Here is a 23,489-nt window from a genome sequence, read left to right as displayed (position 1 = left end):
GTTGGTTCCAATGTGGACAATGACCTCTTGCTGGCCCCTCTCCCCCGTGAGAACATTCTGCACCCTCTCTGAGACATCCTTAATCCTGGCACCAGGGAAACAACACACCATTCCGCTTTTTCTCTGCTGGCCACGTAAACGTCTGTCTATAGCTCCGGTTACAGAATCCTCTAACACAATTGATCTCTTGGAAGCCAAAGTACCCCTCGTTGCAATAGAGCCAGTCTCAATACCAGAAACGTGGCTGTTCGTGCTACGTTCCCCTGAGAATCCATCACCCCCTACATTTTCCATAAGAGCATACCTGTTTGAAATGGGTATATCCACAAAAGACTCCTGCCCTTGGTGCCTACCTCTTTTACCCTTCCTGCAGTTAACCCATCTATGTGACTGTATCTGAGACTTTCCCCCCTTCCTATAACTGCCATCTATCACATACTGTTGCTGCTGCAAATTCCTCATCGCTTCTATCTGTCTCTCCAACTGATCCACTCGATCTGATAAGATTCGCATCCAACAGCATTTATGGCAGATATAATCCGCAGTAACCCTTAAACTCTCTTTAAACTCTCACATCTGACAAGAAGTACATATCACTGTATTAAAGGCCATTTTTGCTCCTTCACAATCTACAGACCCAGAAAATAACACTGTCTTATTCCTCTTCAAAACACTGCCTCAGGTTAAATTAAGAGCTATGGCTTATATTTTAAGTTTGATCAAGTGACTTATCTCCAAAAACATATAATCAAGAAAGAACCCACTGTAGTCACTAATTCAGCCTTTCTCTTGGACAGACTTAAAACAACAATTAACTTATCTGATTCTGTGCTGTGAACTTCGCCCAAACCGTTCCTCCAAGATTACAAAAGTATGAGGGGCACGGATAGGATAAATAGGCAAAGTCTTTTCCCTTGGATCGGGGAGTCCAGAACGAGAGGGCATAGGTTTAGGGTGAGAGGGGAAAGATATAAAAGAGACCTAAGGGGCAACTTTTTCAAGGAGAGGGTGCTACGTGTATGGAATGAACTGCCAGAGGATGTGGTGGAGGCTGGTACAATTGCAACATTTAAGAGGCATTTGGATGGGAATATGAATAGGAAGAGTTTGGAGGGATATGGGCCGGGTGCTGGCAGGTGGGATTAGATTGGGTTGGGATATCTGGTCGGCATGGACGGGTTCGACTGATGGTCTGTATATCTCTATGACTCTATGATTTGACCGAAGGGTCTGTTTCCATGTTGCAAGGTCTTTTTCCTAGGATGGAGGAATCCAAAGCTAGATACATAATCGAGAGGGTAAATATTTAAAACATTAAGAGGGGTAACCTTTTCATTCAGAGGGTGAGGCATGTATGGAACAAGCTGCCAGATGAAATGGTAGAGACAGGTACAATTACAACATTTAGAAGACATCTGGGTGAGTACATGAATAGGAAACATTTGGAGGGATATGGGCCAAATGCTGCCAAATGGGATGAGGTCAGATTTGGATATCGGGCCAGTGTGGACAAGTTGGGTCTGTTTCTGTATGATTATGGAGACTATAATATCCCAATTTGGAAATACATCACTGTTCCTTCACCATTGCCACATCAGGTTCCTGGAACTCTCTCCACCACAACCTGCAGTGGACTGAGGAGGTGCCTCTCCAATGTCTTCTCATGGGCAAATATAATGGGAAATAAATGCCAGCCTTGCCAATGATTCTGACATTTCATTCCAAAACCATGAGAAAGATTGTCAACTACAAAGACTGAAACCCTATGTGAGAACATTTATTAGTGTGACTCTAGTGATTGTAAAGAGGTTAACCAGGTGGACCTCATGGAAAATGAGTTCCCTGATTAGGGTTGTTGAGCTGGGGGCCCGAGCTGACAGATAAAAAACAGATTATCAGCTGGCTCTTGAGCTAGCTAGTGTGTACTGTGGATTTTTAGTCATGGTTTTATTTGTTTATGGGGAACTGGCTACTGAGCTGACTGGCCACAACCAGTGGCCCTAGGGAGTTTTTGTTTGTGATTTTATTTTTTTTGTGAGAAACTAGCTTTTGAGGATTTTGTTTTTGTTTGTGGGGAGCTGGTTCTTGAGCTGGCTAGCCACAATCAGTGTGCCTCGGGTTCCTGGCTCTTGAGCTAGTTGGCCACAAGCAGTGAACTGGGGATTTCTTAAAACAAAAAGTGTTAAGAGGTTCTGTTCACTCTGTGGAAGCTGGATCAGTGTCAAGCACTTTCCATGTGTAAATAAAGGGTGCCTGTGGACCTATTTCAGTGACAAGGTCAGATTTTGTGCCCAGATCGTCATGTGATGAAGCCTCTGGGAAAACCTTCAAGCAGAATTGGCAACAAATACAAATCACAATGCATTTGGTTGGGGGAAGCATTTTCATGTCAGATATGCCTAGAAAATACTTCACATTTCATAAATAACGAAAAAACTGCTGATATAAAAATAAATCCGGAATCACAGCGTTATTTCTGCTTGAGAACGTCACCGGTTTCTGAAACGATGAAATAAACTCCACTCGGTGCGGCCCTGGGTAAGTGCGGCCAAGGTTAGTGTCCGGACGGAACCATTGTCCTGAGCCGCTGTTGTCCTGCCGACCTGGTCCGCGCGCTGAACACTTCCGGCTCGTGGAAATGGCGTCGTGGTGTATTGTGCGGCTTTGGCGGTCTGCGCTGTAAGTAATGAATGTCAATTTAAAGCAGTTAAATATCAACATTTCAAACATTTGTCATTGGACGGAGCAGAAGCAGAGCTTGTTGTACCCAGGCTGAGATGTGTCTGGGTTGTTATTTTTTTCACTTTGGGATTGGCTGATTTAGTTGGAGGTTGAAACTTTATTGCTGGAACAGCACAGCAGGTCAGGCAGCATCCAGGGAACAGGAGATTCGACGTTTCGGGCACAGGCCCTTCTTCAGGGAAGAAGCCGCTCTTAGTTGGAGCCGCTCTTGGATCAGGATTGTCGCAGAATTTTTTTTGGGACAGTCCTGTGCTTCTGTTTCACTTGGAAAATAAGCGGATTTGTTCTTATAAAGCGGCTGCCAATCACTTGAGGTTCAGAATTAATCTGATGTGACTTCTTGCACGAAACTTTCTAAAAATTGTGGACCGTTATTGTTTCCTCGAGCAACTTTCTCAGGCACTCCTGGTTTTAAATGTCAACAGTGAATCTCTGAACACATCTGTGCAATGCAACTCCCTGTTTCCCCTCTAATAATTCCTTGTCCCTGTGTTTAATCTCTAGATCATTCCAATACACTTGAGAATCGTAAAGTTCCATTGCACGGAAACAGCTCCTTCGGCCCATCGTGTTCATACCATTCATCAAGCGCCTAGCTACTCGAATTTCATTTTCCAACATTGGCCTGTAGTCTTGTCTTGTATGCTATTTGTGCTTTTCATGCTTATTTAAATACTTCGTAAAATCTTGTGAGGGTTCCTACCTGAGAGAAATTGAGGACTGCAGACGCTGGAGATTAAAGTCGAGAGTGTGGTGTTGGTAAAACACAGCCGATCAGGCAGCATCTGAGGAGCAAAAGAGTTAACGTTTTGGTAAGCCTGAAGCAACAACAACTGCTCCTCGGATGCTGCCTGACCTTCTGTGCTTTTCTAGTGGCCCACTTTTTGACCCACTTCTATACCACCCTTTTAAGCAGTGAGTTACAAATAGGCCCCCACCATCTGAGTGACGTACTTTTTTCCCTCAGTAGCTTTCGGAGCACTGCTCTTTCTGATGAAGCGCCATTCAAAAGCTAGTGCCTCCAAATAAACCTATTGGACTGTAACCTGGTGTTATGTAATTTTTAACTTTGTCCACCCCAGTCCAACACCGACACCTCCAGGTCATATACTCAATTTGTACATATTGATTAGGTCCTCTCTTCAGCCTTCTCTGCTCTGAAGAACACAATCCCAAATTATATAGCCCAGGCAACATCTGATGAATCTCATCTCAAGTGTAAACCCATCCATCTTATAGTGCAATGACCAGAACTGCATGCGTGTGTAAAATCAATATTTTACACACAACCTCCCTACTCTTGTATTCAGTGCCTTAACTAATAAAAACAGGTATCCCATGTGATTTTTTTAATTGTCTTTTCTACTGTCCTGAAGCCTTCAAGGATGCATGGACATGCACATGAAGGTCCCTCTGATCTTTTTTGTTCCTAGGGTCCTAACATTCATTGTGCATTTGCTTATCTTGTTAGTCCTCCCAAAATCCATCAATTCATACTTTTCAGGATGAAATTCCATTTTCCACTGTTCTGCATATATTGTCCTGTATTCTAAAGCTTGCTGCAGTACCAATTTTTATGTCACCTGCAAACCTAACTGAATAATGTTCTACATGTGAATGTAGGAAATATAATGTGCACTAAAAGTGGCAAGGGACCAGCATCCCACCCTGCTGTATGCCACTAAGCCAACTTTGGATCCACTTTGCCAAATTTCCATGGATCCATCTTTCTTACTTGACCAGTCTCTCATTCACTATCACATCAAAAGCCTTACTGAAGACCATGTCGATAAAATCAACTGCGCTACCATCATGTACATACCTAGTCACCTCTGATGAAAAAGTTAATCAAATTTGTAAGACATGATTTCCTTTCTAATAGAGCCAGGCTGACTATCTTTGGTTAATCCTTAATTCTCCAGTGGAGAAAGTTTCAGCCCATGAGATTTTTTTCCAGCAGTTTCCCTGCCTTTGGTATAGGACTCGTTGATCTGTAGTTACCTGCTTTATCCCTATCAACCTTCTTGAATATGGGACCACATTAGCTACCCTTCTGTTCAGGGCAATTCTCATTTGGCCAGCGAGGATTTGAAAGTTGTCAGAACCGCTTTGCCTTCCATAACAGCCTGGGATATATCTCATATGGGCCCAGGGATTTATCCACTTCTAAGCCGTCGAAAACTCTTAATACCGCCTCCCTCTCAATATTAATGTATTCAAGAATATCACAGCCCCTCTTCCTGATTTCTGTACCTGCATCGCCTTTCTTTATAATGAATGAATATAATGAAGTAATCATTTAAAACCTAACCTTCATCTTCTGGCTCCACACAGGTTGCCACAATGATCTTTAATGGCCACTACTCTTTCCCAGGTTATTTTTCTTCCCCTAATATGTATATAAATCATCTTTGAACTTTTCTTTATTTTACTTTACTTTTTCTTTCATGCCCCTTCTTTGTTCTTGCAATTTCTTTTTAAGTAACTCCTTATTTTCAATACATCCTGTTGTTGGATTTCTGCTGTTTTGAGTCTTCAGAATCTGCTCTAAGCTACCATTTCTTTCCTTATCTAGTCCTATACATCCCCAGATATCTAAGATTCCCTGGACTTGTTGGTTCCAACTCTTCATATTTGTGGGAGTATATTGGCTCTGCACTCTCACTATAAACCTTTTGAATAGCTCTCACTGCTCTGATGTCTATTTTCCTACAAGTAACTTCTCCCTTTAGTCATCTCCAGCCTTACATTAAAATCGACCATCTCCAATTCAGAACCTTTATTTCTGGTCCACCTTTGCTCTCTTCCATAATTACCTTGAATCTTAACTGAGTTATGGTCACTATTACTGAAATGCTCCTCTGCTAACACTCCAACTGCTTCCTGGTTTAAAAAGCTTTCCTGGGTATATTGTAAGAATTGCACCCCCTCTGAAACTTTCACCTATGTCTATCACATTTATGATTGGGGAAGTTGAAATCCTCTGTTATTACCCTATCATTTTTACATTTTGCTAAGATTTGCATGCATATCCATCCTTCTGTCTTGCCCTGACTGTAGGGGAGTGGAGGCCTATAGTACAATCCCAGTAGTATGATTGCCCCCCCTTGTTGATTTCAAGCTCCACACTTAGAGAACATAGAACATTAAAGAACAGTGCAGGCCCTCGATGTTGCGCTGACTTATGGAACCAATCTGAAGCCAATCTATCCTACCCTATTGCATTTTCGTCCATATTTATATCCAGTGACCATTTAAATGCCCTTAAAGTTGGCGAGTCTACTACTGTTGCAGCCAGTGCATTCCACTCCCCATACTAGTCTCTGAGTAAAGAAACTAGTGGCAGCACGGTGGCACAGTGGTTAGCACTGCTGCCTCACAGCGCCAGAGACCCGAGTTCAATTCCCGCCTCAGGCGACTCTGTGTGGAGTTTGCACATTCTCCCCGTGTCTGCGTGGGTTTCCTCCGGGTGCTCCGGTTTCCTCCCACAGTCCAAAGATGTGCAGGTCAGGTGAATTGGCCATGCTAAATTGTCCGTAGTGTTAGGTAAGGGGTACATGTAGGGGTATGGGTGGGTTTCGCTTCGGCGGGTCGGTGTGGACTTGTTGGGCCGAAGGGCCTGTTTCCACACTGTAATCTAATCTAATCTAATCTAATCAAAACCACCTCTGACATCTGTCCAATATCTATCACGCTTCAATTTAAAGCTATGTTCTCTTGTGCTAGCAATCACCATCCGAGGAAAAAGACTCTCATTTTCCTATCTGACCCTCTGATTTTCTTAAATAAAACAGCTTTCAACCTTCGTCTTTCCAACAAAAATAGTCTCAAGTCCCTCAGCCTTTCCTCATAAGACCATCCCTCCATACCAAGTAACATCCTAACAAATCTCCTGTGCACCCTTTCCAACGCTTCCACATCCTTCCTATAATGCGGTGACCAGAACTGTATGCAATACTTCAAGTGCAGCCGCACCAGAGCTTTGTACAGCTACAGCATGACCTTGTGGCTCCAAAACTCAATCCTCTACCAATGAAAGCAATAAGCCTTCTTAATAACCCTATCAACCTGGGTGGCAACTTTCAGGGATCTGTGTACATGAACACCGAAATCTCTCTCTGCTTATCTACACTACCGAGAATCTTACCATTAGCCCAGGACTCTGTATTCCTGTTGCTCCTTCCAAAGTGAATCACTTCACACTTTTCCGTATTAAACTCCATTTGCCACACCTCAGCCCAGCTGTGCAACTTATCTATGTCCCTCTGTAACTTGCAACATCCTTCAGCACTATCCACAACTCCACCAACCTTCGTGTCATTCGCAAATTCAATAACCTATCCTTCTACGCCCTCATCTAGGTCATTTATAAAAATTGCAAAGAGCAGTGGCCCCAAAATAGATCCTTGCGGTACACCACTGGTAACTGAATGCTAGGATGAATATTTCCCATTAGCCACCAACCTTTGAGGAGCTTCCAAAAATAGCGTGCCTCCATATTACAATTATCAACTTTTTGATCAATATTGAGACATTCCCCTTTGCACGCCATCTCATTCTAAAGCCCACTCTCCTGCACCAACTCTTCAACCACGATTGATCTGATCTGTCTGCCTATTCTTCTTTGAGGTTCTGTCTTTCAATCTGGGACATACCTCCATAAATTCTTGTTGCAGAAACTCATTCCTCTTTCAGCCTGTCATTTATTTCTGTGTGAGCCATAGCCTCCAACTGTTTACCTTCTCTCTTCAGCAGTTCAGTCACCAGGGAGGTAGCATATCCTGCAGTGAGGTCTGCAGAAACACTTTTCTGTACAATTCACTATTGAGAACCCTACCAATATTGTTCTTCCTCTCTATCTGCTCCTCCCCTGAGCAGTGAGTTCTGATTCCACTCCCTAGATGAGCTAACACATTCACCATTTTCCATGACAGGAAAGCTGTTTTTGGGTGAGAGACACACTGGGGCTTTCCTAAGTCCCTGCCAGTTCCCTTCTGTCTGGTGGTCACCCAGTCCTTCTGTCATTGCACTTCCATAAGCTACAGGGTGACTGCATCTAAACATATCCACCTAACTCTGAGCTTCTTTGATGCACTGCAATACTTCCAGCCGATGCTCAAGCTCTGGAACCTGATGCTAAAGCTGGTCAAACCAATCACACTTTCTGCAGATGGGCTCATCCGGTCTGTTAGGAATGTCGGAAACTTCCTCCATATTGCAGGCTGTGCAGAGATGGGCTTCTTTCATTAAAAATACCCTTACCCTGAATTTAAGCCAATTACAAAATTAATTACTTTAAAGCCACAACTCTTGCTTTTCCTTAATGTAGATTGAAAGCGGAAAAAACAGTTGACCCGTTATGTACCAATCAGCTGTCCTGTAGCATATTAATTGAAAGAAATATCTGAATTTTATTACGAGCTTAACTTGTTATGGAGGTGCTTTTGCAAGCTGACTTATACGTGTAAATCTACTGCTAACATCATAACTGAACTTCGCACACAGGATTGATATGTTGTTGATTATGCATATGCTTCACCTGTTTAAGTAATCATTGCTTTAAATTTATTAGTAAGTGTTTTTATTTTCAATAGTTCTTTACAGCTAAAAGCTTCTGAAAGGTTGCTTCCTGCTGTGTATCCTGTGCACAGCACATCCAGGCGGAACAATTCTAATCGAACTTCAGTAGTTCGCTGTGGAAGACAGGTTTATGCCAGGCTATATCCTGTTCTGCTGGTTCGACCTGATGGATCCACTATCAATATCCGATACAAGGAACCTAAAAGAATTATTACAGTAAGGATGAAGGTTATTTTGTTTTTTGGGAGAGGTGGAAGGAAGCAATTTTGATCAAAACATCCAAACTAATTGATTGTTTAAGTTCTGTAATGCTTCTAAGACAAATAATATGGTGGCATATAAAAGCAGATTTGTAATTTCATAACCTTCCTGTCAACATTTTAACTCAAAAATACTTCAAGCTTTTTTGAAATGAATACTTTCTTAGGAAAAATATGAACGTTTTCTTCCATGTTCATGGGTTTTCCACATCAAAAATGAGCTCAGCAAGACAAGATGCTAACTATCTGAAATAATAATAAAGGTAGAAACTGTGGAGAGGCAGATGTTGCATGACCAACTTAATTTTCCAGCTTTTTTTTGTTCTTATTACCTTAAGTTACAAATATATTCCTGGAACTGGACATTTGAAAATAAGGGTGATGGCATGTATACATTGTTTTATCGTCTTCAGGTCTCTGTCTGAAGGCAGGTCCAAAGTTAGTGGAGGCAGTCACTCACTAATGAATGTGACTGTCGATGTGGAAATTCTGTGTCGCTGATCATGCGGACCCTTGTCTGGCTGATGAGCCCAATCCTACAGCTGCATCTCTGACCACACATTTGTGTTTCCAGTAGAAGTGTAATTAACCCCTGGCCTTGAAATCACTGGCATTCCTTTGTCTGGTTCCTTTCCTGTTCTTCCTCTTGCTAATGGATGATCTCAGAGAATTGTGCCCCTTCATACAGGTTTTCTGCAAATCTATTTCTTCTGAATGGAGATCTCTCACACATTAACATCCATGTTGCATTTCTTGAGTGTCCTCCTCTTGTTCAAGTGCCTTCCATGAGCTGGATGAAGGTGATTAGTTTTGGCAATCGGAACTCGGACTAGCCCAGCGGAATTGGTTTCAGATGATCATGGCCTTGATGTTGGTGCTATTGGTTGTTTCAAGGATGCTGATGTCAGTATGCCAGTCCTATCAGCTGATGCAGAAATTCCATCTCAAACAGCGTTGATGGTACTTAGCAAGTTCCTTAATCTTGTTTCTATGCATAGTTTTGGAGCCATGTGGAAGAGTTGAAAGATGTATAGACCTTATACACAAGAACCTTGATATCAACACATGTCACTGTCATTAATGATTCATATCTTTACGTGTTCAAAGGCAGTGCACACAGATTGGATGCAAAACTGAATTTCCATATTGATGTCAACCTTAAATGATTGGTAACTTCCCAGGAGGGGAAATAAGTAATTAAAATGGAAATGCTGGGTTAAGTGATGTATTGTATCTGCATGTTGTAGGAGTTGGTGGACCCCATTGTGTTTCACAGTGACTGGTTGTTTAAGGAAGTCTGGCTTAGAGTTTGAGCTGGAATCTGAGTTTTGAACACTGTGACATACAGGGAGAGGGAGAGTTACCTGGATGTTGTGTTTTGGGGGCAGCCACACCCCTTACATTGACTTGCAGGGGAGGAGAAGAAAAGAGTAGTTGTAATCAAGGAGAGTATAGTCAGGGAAAAGATACTGTTCTCTATGTCCAGGATTGAGGGTCCTGAAGGCTGCGTTGCCTGTCTGGCGTCCAGGTTCAGAATATCTCATCTGGGCCACAGAAAAACTTGAAGTGGGAGGGGAATGACTTCATTGTCATGGTCTATGTAGGTACCGACGACTTATGTAGAAAGAGCTCTGCTGAGAGATTGCAAGCAGTTCGTTGCTAAATTAGAAAAACAGAACCAAAAATGTAGTAATCTCTGGATTATTACCTGAGCCACGGGCAAATAGCACAAGGTCAACAAAGTTAAAGAGTGTGATTTCAAAGATTGATGTGGATGAAACAGGTTTGAATTCGTGGAATATTGGCACCAGTACTGGGAATGGAGGGATGGGATGGGCTTCACCTGAATCATGCTGAGACCAGATACCTGGCGAATCGCATGACGAGGGCTGTGGATAGGGCTTTAAACTAAATAATGTAGGGATGGGTGCAGTCGTATGAAAAATTACTGAAAAAGTTAGAGGGGAGATCTCCAGCAGAGGTTGTGAAAGTTTCCAGAACAACTAATTGGACAGAGAATAAGGAAAGGGTCAGGGACCTAACTTCAGGCACAGCAGATGAGAGAACAACTATGAAAAAGGGGACAGTCAATACAGGACTGTGGGTGTTGTACTTAAATGCGTACAGTATATGATAGAAGGTAAATTAGTTTGCCATTCAGAATGAAATTGGCAGGTATGCTGTTGTGGGTATCAGAGACCTGGCTGCAAGAGGATCAGGGCCAGGAGACACATTCTGTTGAATGGACAGGTGAATGCCCAGAAGGGTGGGTTGCCTTGTTGGTAAGAAATCAAATTAAATTGATAGCAAGAGGTGATATCGAGTCGGAAGACATGGAATGGTTAGAGTTGAGGAACCCCAAAGGTAAAAAGACACCGATAGAAGTTGGAAGGCTGACCAACAGTAGTCGGGAAGAAAATAAATCGCGCGATAGGAAAGGCATGTAATAAAGACTCTATTGCAGTAATCTAGGGGACTTCAATATGCAGGTAGAACAAGGTAATCATGTTGGTAACGGATCTCACAAAAAGGAACATGTGAAATGTCTATGTTATGGTTCTTTGGAGCAATTGGTGGTAGATCACACTAGAAAACAGGCAATTTTGATTTGGTGATGTATAATAAGGCAGTGCTGTGTTCACTGCTTTTCATCATTTATATAAATAATTTGGATTTGAACGTAGGAGGAATGGTTAGTAAGTTTGCAGATGACCCCAAAATTGGAAGTGGAATGGCCAGCGAAGAGGATTACCTCAGATTACAATAGAGTCTTGATCAAATGGGCCAAGGAGTGACAGATAGAGTTTAATTTAGATAAATGTAGGATGTGTATTTTGCAAAGGCAAAATAGGGCAGAACTTATACACTTAATAGTACAATCCTGGGAAGTGTTGCTGAACAAAGAGACCTTTGAGTGCAAGTTCATAGTTCCTTGGAAGTGAAGTCGCGGGTAGATAGGATACTGAAGAAAGCGTTTGGTATGCTTTCCTTTATTGGTCAGAGCATTGAGTACAGGAGTTGCAGCTGTACAGGACATTGGTTAGGCCACTTTTGGAATATAGTGTGCAATTCTGGTCTCCCTCTTTTCGAAATGATGTTGTGAAACTTGAAGGTTCAGAAAAAATTTACAAGGGTGTTGCTAGTGTTGGAGGGTTTGAGCTATAGGGAGAGGCTGAATAGACTGGGGCTATTTTCCATGGAGCGATGGATGTTGAGGGGTGACCTTACGGAGGTTTATAAAATCATGAGGAGCATGGACAGGGTGACTAGACAAGTCTTTTCCCTGGGGTGGGAGAGTCCACAACAAGAGGGCATAAGTTTCAGGTGAGAAGGGAAAGATTTAGAAGGGAAACTTTTTCACGAAAAAGGTGGTGCATGTACGGACTGAGCTGCCAGGGTAAGTGGTGGAGGCCGGTACGATTACAACACTTAAAAGGTAACTGGATGGGTATATGAATAGGAAGGGTACAAAGGGAAAGCAGTCAAATGGTGGCAAATTGGATTGGACTTATTGGTTGGCATGAACACGTGGATCAAAGAGTCTGTTTTCATGCTGTGTGGCTCTATGACTCTGTTTGATTAGGGAGCTTAAGGTGAAGGGAAGTGACCATAATATGATCGAAATCACCCTGCAGTTTGAAAGGGAGAAGTTTGAATCAGATGTAATGGTATTACAATTAAGTAAAGGTAACTATAAAGAAATGAAGAAGGTGCTGACCAAAGTTGATTGGAAGGGGAATCTACAGTGGAGTGCAATGGCAGGAGTTTCCAGGGGTAATTCAAGAGGCACAGCAGAAATTTATCCAGGGGAGGAAGTGGAGGACAAGACAACCATGGCTGACAAGGGAAGGTCAGGGACAGCATAAAAGCAAAATAAAAAGTGTCCAATATGGTGAAGGTTCATGGGAAGCCAGAGAATTGGGAAACCTTTAAAAACCAGCAGGGGTAATTAAAAAATCAGTAATGGGGGAGAAGATGAAATATGAGGATAAGTTGGCGAGCAATAGTAAGTAAGATTACAAGTGTTTATTTTTTAGATATTTAAAAGGTTAAAAAAAAAGATAAGAGTTGGACAATAGGCCGCTGGAAAACGAGGCTGGAGAAGTTGTATTGGACAACAAAGAAATGGTGGAGGAACTGAATAGATACTTTGCATTACTTTTCACAGTGGAGGACACCAGCATACCGAAACTTCAGGAGAGTCAGAGGGCAGAGGTAACTGTTGTGGTCATCACTAAGAAGAAGGTGCTGGGGAAACTGAAAGGTATGAAGGTGGATAAATCATCTGGACTAGATGGACTACATAACAAATTTTTGAACAAGGTAGCGGAGGAGATTGTAGAGGCATTAGTGGTGATCTTTCAGGAATCACTGGAGTCAGGGAAGGTTCCACCAGACTGGAAAATGGCTCATGTAACACCCTTGTTTTCAAAGGGAGGGAGACAGAAGATAGGAAACCATAGACTGGTTAGCCTGACCTCTGTTGTTGGTAAGATTTTACAGTCTGTTATCGAGATGAGACTGCAAAGTACTTGAAAGTGCATGGTAAAACAGGGCTTCATTAAAGTTGGGGTGAGGGTGGGAGTTCGGGGTCATGCCTGACCAAGCTGTTAGAATTCTTTGGAGGTAACAAACAAGTTAAACAAAGGAGAGCTAGTGAACATGAACTACTTGGATTACCAGAAGCCCTTTGACAAGGTGTTGCACAGGAGGCTGCTAAATAAGTGAAGTGCCCATGGTGTTAGGGGCAAGGTACTGGCTAGAGCATTGGTTGACTGACAAGGCATAGAGTAGAGATAAAGGGGTCTTTTTTAGGGTGGGAGCTGGTGACTACTGGAATTCAGCAAGTTACTGCTAAGTTACTGTACTCAATCTAAACACACCTATTGCTTCATTCATTCAATTTCATTTAACTATATTTTGATTAAACCAGCAAATTTTAGATTCATACCTACACAGTCTTAGTTTTGACATTTTTAATTGACTTAGCATTAACAGCTTTTGAGGAAACAATTCAGCAGCGGTGTTCATTTTGCTTGAAGATGCTTATTGATTCCACCTTGAATGGCCTGTGCTTTAATTTCAAGTTTATGTTTCTTTGTTCTGGATTTCCCCACTCATTAAATTACCTTAATACATATTTCATCTTCTATCATTAAAGCTTTCTTCAAGGTAAATGTGAAATCAGATATAAATAATTGTGTCATTGAAAATAAAGCTTCTTGCTCTTCCTACAGTAATCATTCATCATCATTTCAAAATCGTACAAGCTTTTCATATTCTATCTCTAAAACCAAAACATGTTTTGATCACTTGTAGTATGTGCTGAGGCAGATTGCCTGTTTTTCTATTATGAGCTGATGCATTTCATCAGTATATCCATATTGTTTGAAAACCATTTCTTGAATATAATTAACTGATTTGTTACAGATGCCAGTCGATGTTTCCCTTCTGCCAGAAGCTGAACGGAAAGCAAGAATGCGCAAACGTGATCCCAAGAGAACCAGGATGAAAGAGGAGCAATTTGAAGATGAATTTAAAATTGACGATTATAGCAAATTCTGGAAGAAAAAGTGACCTTCAGGATTTTGAATTCAGAAATGCAGAACTGTCACCAGACTGCTTGACTGGCGCTGACATCAGTGAAACCTTGACTGATGTACACTGCACATATTACTATTGCGTTTTCACTGATGAATAGTAGTCTTATTTGTATGTTTGTATCCACTTGTGTTCTTGACTCAAAATGTCACCAGGACTAAATCCTGTTTTTATTTCTTTCTTTCTCTAGGAGAAAATATTTTCCTGTTAACTAGACTTCCCCCATCATCACCATACACAACTATTCTGTACTTGCAGTGTCTGGCTGCACTTAACCAATATATCTATATATTTTGAGAACATTTAGCCACATTTTGAGTTTTATGTTAGACGTTTATTATCTTATTCATGGAATATTTATTCTGGCAGATTACAAGTACTTCCATTCAATGATAATTATCCTAGGAATGGAATGATATTTGCAACAATCTGAAATGAACAAGTAGTTGGGGTTGTACTAAACATAAAATCCTTACATTCTGAAATTGGATCTGTCATTTGAATGTAAAATCCATGGCTACAATGTTCATTCCAGGACAGAATACTTCTGAGTTGATTTACCTTCATATTTTAGGTCGTGCTGCATTTAAAATACTGACTGATGATTTAAACTGTAGCAAAAAGTGGATTAGTAACAGTTTGAATTACTAATGTGTGCTCTAACTCATTCAAGAGATGCATTATGCATTGATAGTTCTGATATAACAGAACAGTTCCATTTTTGTATGATCTCGTCATAAGAAAATAGCCACGCCATGTAAACTAATGGGGCAGGAATCATGTTGTAGCCAATAAAGATAAGGAAAGTTCGCGTTCTAAAAATAACGGTCGAAATTCTTCAATTGCGTTAAAGCCTATTTGCATTTAAGAAGCTAGCATTATAGTGTTTTGACTGTGTATTCTGGATCAGATGCTGAAGTTAAGACCTAACCACCCATTTAACTCCAGTGATCTGAGCACACAGATTTTCAATCGGGCTAACCTAGGAAATATGGCTTATCTCTATAAAAGGCTAAAAAAAATGTTGTCCTTCTTGGGCCTAGACAAAGTCTAAAGCTTTACCTGTTTCTTTTATCATGAGAAGCCACAGGATGAAACAGTATCCAATTCTACTGCTTCAACTTTTGAAAGGAATGGAGTTTAGACGTAGGGTTAGAAAAAGCACCCAGAAGTTAGCTTTTCTGGGAACCTTGTTTTTGCTGCAATAGGTAATTTTATGACCTACGTATTGTTCTGCTATAGCATGAATTTGCTACAACACGATTGACAAATTGGGGACACTGTTTCTAAAGGACAAAGTTTTAAAATGTGTGGCTATAACATGATTACAAAGTGCAATTTCTCTATAACACAGGGTTACACAACAACGCAACCATCACGCTATAGAAGTACCTAAAACTGGCTTAGAGTTAAAGTCACGACTCATATGTCAGAGATCAAGATCAAGATCCAAACGGACCCCACCACCAAGGATATATTTCCCTCCCCTCCTCTATCAGCTTTCCGTAGAGACCACTCCCTCCGCGACTCCCTTGTCAGATCCATACCCCCCACCAACCCAACCTCCACTCCCGGCACCTTCCCTTGCAACCGCAGGAGGTGCAACACTTGCGCCCACACCTCCCCCCTCACTTCTCTCCAAGCCCCCAAAGGAAACTTCCATATCCGCCACAGATTCACCTGCACCTCCACCCACATCATCTACTGCAGCCGGTGTGGCCTCCTCTATATTGGGGAGACAGGCCGCCTACTTGCGGAGCGATTCAGACAGCACCTCTGGGCCACCCGGACGAACCAACCCAACCACCCTGTAACACAGCATTTCAACTCCCCCTCCCACTCCACCGAGGATATGCAGGTCATTGGACTCATCCACCGCCAAACCACAACAACCCGACGGTCGGAGGAGGAGCATCTTATCTTCCGACTGGGAACCCTCCAACCACAGGGGATGAACATGGACTTCACCAGTTTCTTCATCCCCCCTCCCCCCACCTTGTCTCAGCCGAATCCCTCCAGCCCAGCACCGCCTTCCTGACCTGCAGTCTTCTTCTTGACCTCTCCGCCTCCACCCTACTCCGACCTATCACCCTCACCTTGACCTCTTTCCACCTATCACATTTCCAACGCCCCTCCTCCAAGTCCCTCCTCCCTACCTTTTATCTTCTCCTGCTGAACACTCTCTGCTCATTCCTGAAGAAGGGCATGTGCCCGAAACGTCGAATCTTCTGTTCCCTAGATGCTGCCTGACCTGCTGTGCTGTTCCAGCAATAAAGTTTCAGTAGAGATCAGGATCAGAATTGATTTAATTTGTGAAACAATAGAGGCACCATTACATGTTTGGATTTATGTCATCCACCGATTAGGTTTATAGAACATAGAACAATACAGCACAGAATGGAATAATTTTGTCTGGAAGTTACAAATATACGATAAATGAGAATAATTATAATGGGAGACTTCACTCATCCTTTGACTCAGATTATAATAATGTAAAGGGCAGAGGTGGGGAAGAGTTTCTGGAAGTGTGTTCAAGAGAGATTTCTGGATCAGAATATTTCTGGTCTAATGGTGAAAGAGACGTTCAGTCTAGCTGTAGCGAATGAGGTCACATGAATCAAATGTTAGTGGAGGCACAGTAGGAAGCACATTTGTGAGCTAGTGCTCAAAGTATCATGTTGCTGTGGAACAGGACAAGGTGCAATGCAGAATGACAAAAATTAATTGATGGAAGATTATTTTCAATAAGATCAGAAAAAAACCTAGCCGAGGTGAATTAGATTCTAAGATTGGTAACAGAATAATGGACTCTTTTGAAATGGGAGCTAGTTTAACGGTCAAGGTACATCATGACAAGGGAGAGCAGGCAGATAAGCAAAACCAGAACTTCCGAGATAACAAATGAGAGAGGTAGTACAATGAAGCAGAAAAATTATCGAAGACATGTCAGCTTGATAATACAAGTGAGAGCCAGGCTGAATATAGAAGATGAAATGAGAAAAGCGGAGAGGATCAGACGGACTGATAATGAAGGAAATCCCAAAGTCCTCAAAATCCATTTATGTAATAAAAGGCAGTAAACGGCCTTAAAATCAGTCTGCAGTGGTGAGTAGAGTGGGTTCTTTTTTGATTATATGTTTTATTGAGCTACAGCTCTTGATTAAACTTAAAATATAAGCCATAACTATTTATTTAAGCTGGGGCAGTGTTTGTAGAGGAATAAGACAGTGCTATTTTCTGGGTCTGTAGATTGAAAGAAGCAAAAATGGCCCTTAGTAGAATGATATGTGTATATTGTCGGATGTGGGGGTTTAGGGAGAGTTTACGGGTTACTGAGGATTATATCTGCAATAAATGCCGTTGGTTGCGAATCCTATCAGTTCGGTTGGATAGGCAATCAGGAATTTACAAGAGCAAGGGGATGTGATGGATGGCAGTTACAGGAAGGGGGGAAGAAATCTCAGATACAGTCACGTAGGTGGGTTAACTCCAGGAAGGGTAAGAGAGGTGGGCAGGTAGTGCAGGAGTCTTCTGTGGCTATCCCCATTTTAAACAAGTATGCTGTTTTGGAAAATGTAGGGGGTGATGGATTCAGGGGTATGTAGCACGAACAGCCAAGTTTTTGGTATTGAGACTGGCTCGAATGTAATGAGGTACGTCAGGTTCCAAGCGCTCGATTGTCTTAGGTGACTCTAGTCTGAGGTACAGACAGATGTTTTTGTGGCCAGCAGCGAAAAATCAGTGTGGTGTGTTGCTTCCCTGGTGCTAGGATCAAGGATGTCTCCGAGAGGGTGCAGAATGTTCTCAAGGGGGAAAGGGACCAACATGAGATCATTGTACACATTGGAACCAATGACATAAGAAGAGAAAAAGTTGAGATTCTGAAGAGAGATTACAGAGAGGCAGGAAATTAAAAAGGTGATTCTCGAGAGTAGTAATATCTGGATTACTCACGGTGCTACGAGCTAGTGAGGGCAGGAATAGGAGGATAGAGCAGATGAATGCATGGCTGAGAAGCTGGTGTATGGGAGAACGATTCACGTTTTTGGATCATTGCAATCTCTTTTGGGGTAGAAGTGACTTGTACAAGAAGGACAGATTGCACCTAAATTGGAAGGGGACTAATATACTGGTAGGGACATTTGCTAGAGCTGTTCAGGATGATTTAAACTAGTTAGTGGGGGCAGGCGGCGGGGTGGGGGGGACCTAGGGAACTGAGAAATAAGAAAGGGATGATCACCTTATTGGGATTATATTATAGACCCCCTAACAGTCAGTGGTAAATTGAGAAACAAATTTGTAAGGAGATATCAGTTATCTGTAAGAATAATAAGGTGGTTATGGTAGGGGATTTTAACTTTCCAAACATAGACTGGGACTGCCATAGTGTTAAGGATTTAGATGGAGAGGAATTTGTTAAGTGTGTACAAGAAAAAGTTCCGATTCAGTATGTGGATGTACCCACTAGAGAAGGTGCAAAACTTGACCTACTCTTGGGAAATAAGGCAGGGCAGGTGACTGAGGTGTCAGTGGGGAGCACTTTCGGGCAAGTGACCATAATTCTATTTGTTTTAAAATAGTGATGGAAAAGGATAGACCAGACCTAAAAGTTGAAGTTCTAAATTGGAGAAAGGCCAATTTTGACGGTACTAGGCAAAAACTTCCAAAAGCTGATTGGAGGCAGATGTTCGCAGGTAAAGGGACGGCTGGAAAATGGGAAGCCTTCAGAAATGAGATAACAAGAATCCAGAGAAAGTATATTCCTGTTAGGGTGAAAGGAAAGGCTGGTAGGTATAGGGAATGCTGGATGACTAAATAAATTGAGGGTTTGGTTCGGAAAAAGAAGGAAGCATATGTCAGGAATACACTGGATAAATCAAGTGAATCCTTCAAAGAGTATAAAGGCAGTTGGAGTATATTTAAGAGGGAAATCAGGAGGGCAATAAGGGGACATGAGGTAGCTTTGGCAAATAGAGTTAAGGTGAATTCAAAGGGTTTTTATAAATACATTAAGGACAAAAGAGTAACTAGGGGGAAAATAGGGCCCCTTAAAGATCAGCAATGCGGCCTTTGTGTGGAGATGGGGGAGATATTAAATGAGTATTTTGCATCAGTATTTACTGTGGAAAAGGATATGGAAGATATAGAATGTAGGGAAATAGATGGTGACATCTTGAAAAATGTCCATATTACAGAGGATGAAGTGCTGGATGTCTTGGAATGCAAAAAAGTGGATAAATTCCCAGGACCTGATCAGATGTATCCTGGCACTCTGTGGGAAGCTAGGGAAGTGATTGCTCGGCCTCTTACTGAGATATTTATATCATCAATAGTCACAGGTGAGGTGCCAGAAGACTGGAGGTTGGTTAGTGTGGTGCCACTGTTTAAGAAATGTGTGAAGGACAAGCCAGGGAACTATAGACTAGTGAGCCTGACATCGGTGGTGGGCAAGTTTTTGGAGGGAATCCTGAGGGATAGGATGTACATGTATTTGAAAAGGCAAGTACTAATTAGGGATAGTCAACATGGCTTTATGCATGGGAAATCATGTCTCACAAACTTGATTGGAGTTTTTTGAAGAAGTAACAAAGAGGATTGATAAGGGCAGAGTGATCTGCATGTGATCTATATGGACTTCAGTAAGGCAGTCGACAAGGTTCCCCATGGGAGACTGGTGAGCAAGGTTAGATCTCATGGAATACAGGAAGAACTCGCCATTTGGATACAGAACTGGCTCAAAGGTAGAAAGTAGAGGCTGGTGGTGGAGGGTTGTTTTTCAGACTGGAGGCCTGTGACCAGTGGAGTGCCACAAGGATCGGTGCTGGGTCCACTACTTTTCATCATTTATAAAAATGATTTGGAGGTGAACGTAAGAGATACAGTTAGTAAGTTTGCTGATGACACTAAAATTGGAGGTGAAGTGGATAGAGACGAACGTTACCTCGGATTACAATGGGATTTTGATCAGATGCGCCAATAGACTGAGAAGTGGCAGATGGAGTTTAATTCAGATAAATGTGAGATGCTGCATTTTGGGAAAGTAAATCTTAGCAGAACTTAGACACTTAATGGTAGGGTTCTAGGGAGTGTTGCTGAACAAAGAGACCTTGGAGTGCAGGATCATAGCTCCTTGAAAGTGGAGTCGCAGGTAGATAGGATAGTGAAGAAGGCGTTTGGTATGCTTTCCTTTATTGGTCAAGTATTGAGTACAGGAGTTGGGAGGTCATGTTGCGGCTGTACAGGACATTGTTTCGGCCACTGTTGGAATATTTTGTGCAGTTCCTGGTCTCTTTCCTATCGGAAAGATAATGTGAAACTTGAATGGGTTCAGAAAAGATTTACAAGCATGTTGCCAGGGTTGGAGGATTTGAGCTATAGGGAGAGGTTGAATAGGGTTGGGCTGTTTTCCCTTGAGCATCGGAGGCTGAGGGGTGACCTTATAGAGGTTTATAAAATCATGAGGGGCATGGGATAGGATATATAGATAAAGTCTTTTCCCTGGGGTGGGGGAGTCCAGAACCAGAGGGCATAGGTTTAGGATGAGAGGGGAAAGTTATAAAAGAGACCTAAGTGCCAACTTTTTCACTCAAAGGGTGGTACGTGTATGGAATGAACTGCCAGAGGAAGTGGTGGAAGCTAGTACAATTGCAACATTTAAAAAGCATCTTGTTGGGTATACGAATAGGATGGGTTTGGAGGGATATGGGTCAGGTGCTGGCAGGTGGGCCAGGATTGGATTGGGTTATCTGGTAGGAATGAACGAGTTGGACTGAAGGGTCTGTTTCCATGCTGTACATCTCTATGACTCTCTGTGCAACGTTAGATACCCAGCCTGTAGTACCTCAACATTGGCATTGTATTCACTAACACAAAAACAGAAATTGCTGAACAAATTCAGCAGGTCTGGTAGCATCTGTGAGGAGAAAGTGAGGTCTGCAGATGCTGGAGATCAAAGTTGAAACTTTATTGCTGGAACAGCACAGCAGGTCAGGCAGCATCCAGGGAACAGGAGATTCGACGTTTCGGGCACAGGCCCTTCTTCAGGAATGAGCAGAGTGTTCAGCAGGAGAAGATAAAAGGTAGGGAGGAGGGACTTGGAGGAGGGGAGTTGGAAATGTCTTCTTCTTGACCTCTCCGCCTCCATCCTACTCCCACCTATCACCCTCACCTTGACCTCTTTCCACCTATCACATTTCCAACGCCCCTCCTCCAAGTCCCTCCTCCCTACCTTTTATCTTCTCCTGCTGAACACTCTCTGCTCATTCCTGAAGAAGGGCCTGTGCCCGAAACGTCGAATCTCCTGTTCCCTGGATGCTGCCTGACCTGCTGTGCTGTTCCAGCAATAAAGTTTCAACTTTGATATCCAAATGAATCCAACAAGAACTGGACCAAGCATATGTGGTACTCATAATCTTCTTCATCCTAAGTATACGCATGATTTTACTACAACTGCTAAGTATTTCATCAGTAATATTTTCAGCAACATAACACAAAACATCGCAGATAAGAAAAACTGCAGCATATTAACATGCCAAATTTCCCCTAAAGTAAATGCATTAAAATTCCATCAAATTTGACAATATTGTTATGTATTTGGCTTTAAGGGGTTAACACGTAGGGGGTTCCATACAACAGCCAAGCAGGGTGAGATCAATAGTTGTGATGTTGAGAAGATATGCTCTTCTTCATTAGGGTAAATAAAACCACAGAAAGTAGACAAAATCAAACACAAAATATTGCTGAGGAAAGGAGTGAACAAAGACAGAAATGGGAACTATTTAAATGTAAATCTATGATTCGCTCCAGTAATAATATCTAACAATATTCAATATCTAGGATCATACCAAAAGAGTACTTTGAAGTATTAAAGGGATTTTCTGCTATCTAGTGATCTCTGAGGCATGAAGTTTCCCTTTCTTGATATGTGCAAGATCAAGACAAACACTAGGCATACAGTAACAGTGATATCACCGCAGGGAGTTGGCAGCCAATTACACTGAAGTATTCTCAAACAGCAAATCAGAAAGTAAAATGCAGTAAAATCTTCTACTCAATTAAAATTTCCACAGAGTAAATACAAATCATCAGTGATACACATGGGATTAAAGTAGCTGAAATATCATAACTTTTTTTTAAATTTGAAAAAAACATTATTGCCATAATAATGGCAAAAAAGCATCCCAGTGATATAACATTAGATTTCTATGAGTAACTATTGAGTTATTAAAATTAAATTGCATTTATATAGTAACTGTTATGGCCACAGAAAGATCCAAAATGCTTTACAGCCAATAAAGTACTTTGGAAGTACAGTCAGTGTTGACACATAGCAGGCAATTTACATGTAGCAAGCTCCCACAAAAAGAAATGCTGTACTAATTATTGAAAAAATATTGACTATGACACCTGGAACAACTTTCTCATCAGTGGTGAGGTTCTGGAACCCACGAGTTCAAAGGGTAATACAGGCCTGCTGAACACTCTCTGCTCATTCCTGAAGAAGGGCCTGTACCCGAAACGTCGAATCTCCTGTTCCCTGGATGCTGCCTGACCTGCTGTGCTGTTCCAGCAATAAAGTTTCAACTAGCATCTGTGAGGAGAAAGCAGGCCAGAACTGATAGCTACTCAGCAAACACGATACTTATACTGAAGATGTGGCTGGGGGAGAGGTGAGTGAATAAGTGGAGATGAAGCTGGGAAGAGAGGGAGATTGAAAGGGGTAGGTAAACAAAGAGATTATGGATAGCAGGACAGGACTGAAGAGAAGCTGAGTAAGTGATAATGAGAGCTGACAAGGCAGAGAATGATTTGGCTGTGCTGAAAGCAACTCATTTTCCCAAGTGGAAAATGAGATCCTGTCCTTTGAATTTGCATTGAGCCTCGCTGGAACCCTGCAGCAGATCTACGACTAGAATGTTGCTGTAGAATACAATGATGTGTTGAAGTAGCAGGCAACTGGAAGCTTGGGGTCATTTTTACTGGCAGGATGTAGGTATTCCACAGAGTATTCATCTAGTCTGCACTTTGTCTTCCCAATGTACAGGAGATCACATTGAGAGCAGTGAATACAGTACACTAGATTGAATTAATGCAGGCAAATCGCTACTTCACCTGGAAGGTGTGTCTGGGACACTGGATAGTGAGGAGAGAGAAAGTAAGCAAGCAGGAGTTAGTCCTTCTGTGGTTGCAGGGCCAGATATCACAGGGCTGTGAGAGCATGTTGGAGGTGGAGGAGGAGTGGATCAGCGTGTCCTGGAGGGAACAGTCCTTGTGGAAGGCTGACAAGGGAGGGAGGGGAGGTGTGGG

The 23,489-nt window shown here is 42.1% G+C and overlaps 1 protein-coding gene across 1 annotated transcript; it reads left to right on the top strand.

The window, feature by feature from the left end:
• The first annotated feature begins 2,549 nt into the window (after positions 1-2,549).
• On the top strand, positions 2,550-15,005 carry mrpl55 (mitochondrial ribosomal protein L55). Its single transcript, XM_043699243.1, has 3 exons — positions 2,550-2,679; positions 8,337-8,538; positions 14,013-15,005. Exons 1-3 carry the CDS (start codon positions 2,639-2,641, stop codon positions 14,157-14,159), a joined length of 390 nt encoding a protein of 129 aa, XP_043555178.1. The 5' UTR covers positions 2,550-2,638; the 3' UTR covers positions 14,160-15,005.
• Positions 15,006-23,489: the final 8,484 nt, after the last annotated feature.

This window comes from Chiloscyllium plagiosum, chromosome 11, assembly GCF_004010195.1.
Source record: "Chiloscyllium plagiosum isolate BGI_BamShark_2017 chromosome 11, ASM401019v2, whole genome shotgun sequence".
In the NCBI taxonomy this organism is placed as follows: domain Eukaryota; kingdom Metazoa; phylum Chordata; class Chondrichthyes; order Orectolobiformes; family Hemiscylliidae; genus Chiloscyllium; species Chiloscyllium plagiosum.
This window is presented reverse-complemented; position numbering and strand designations above follow the sequence as displayed.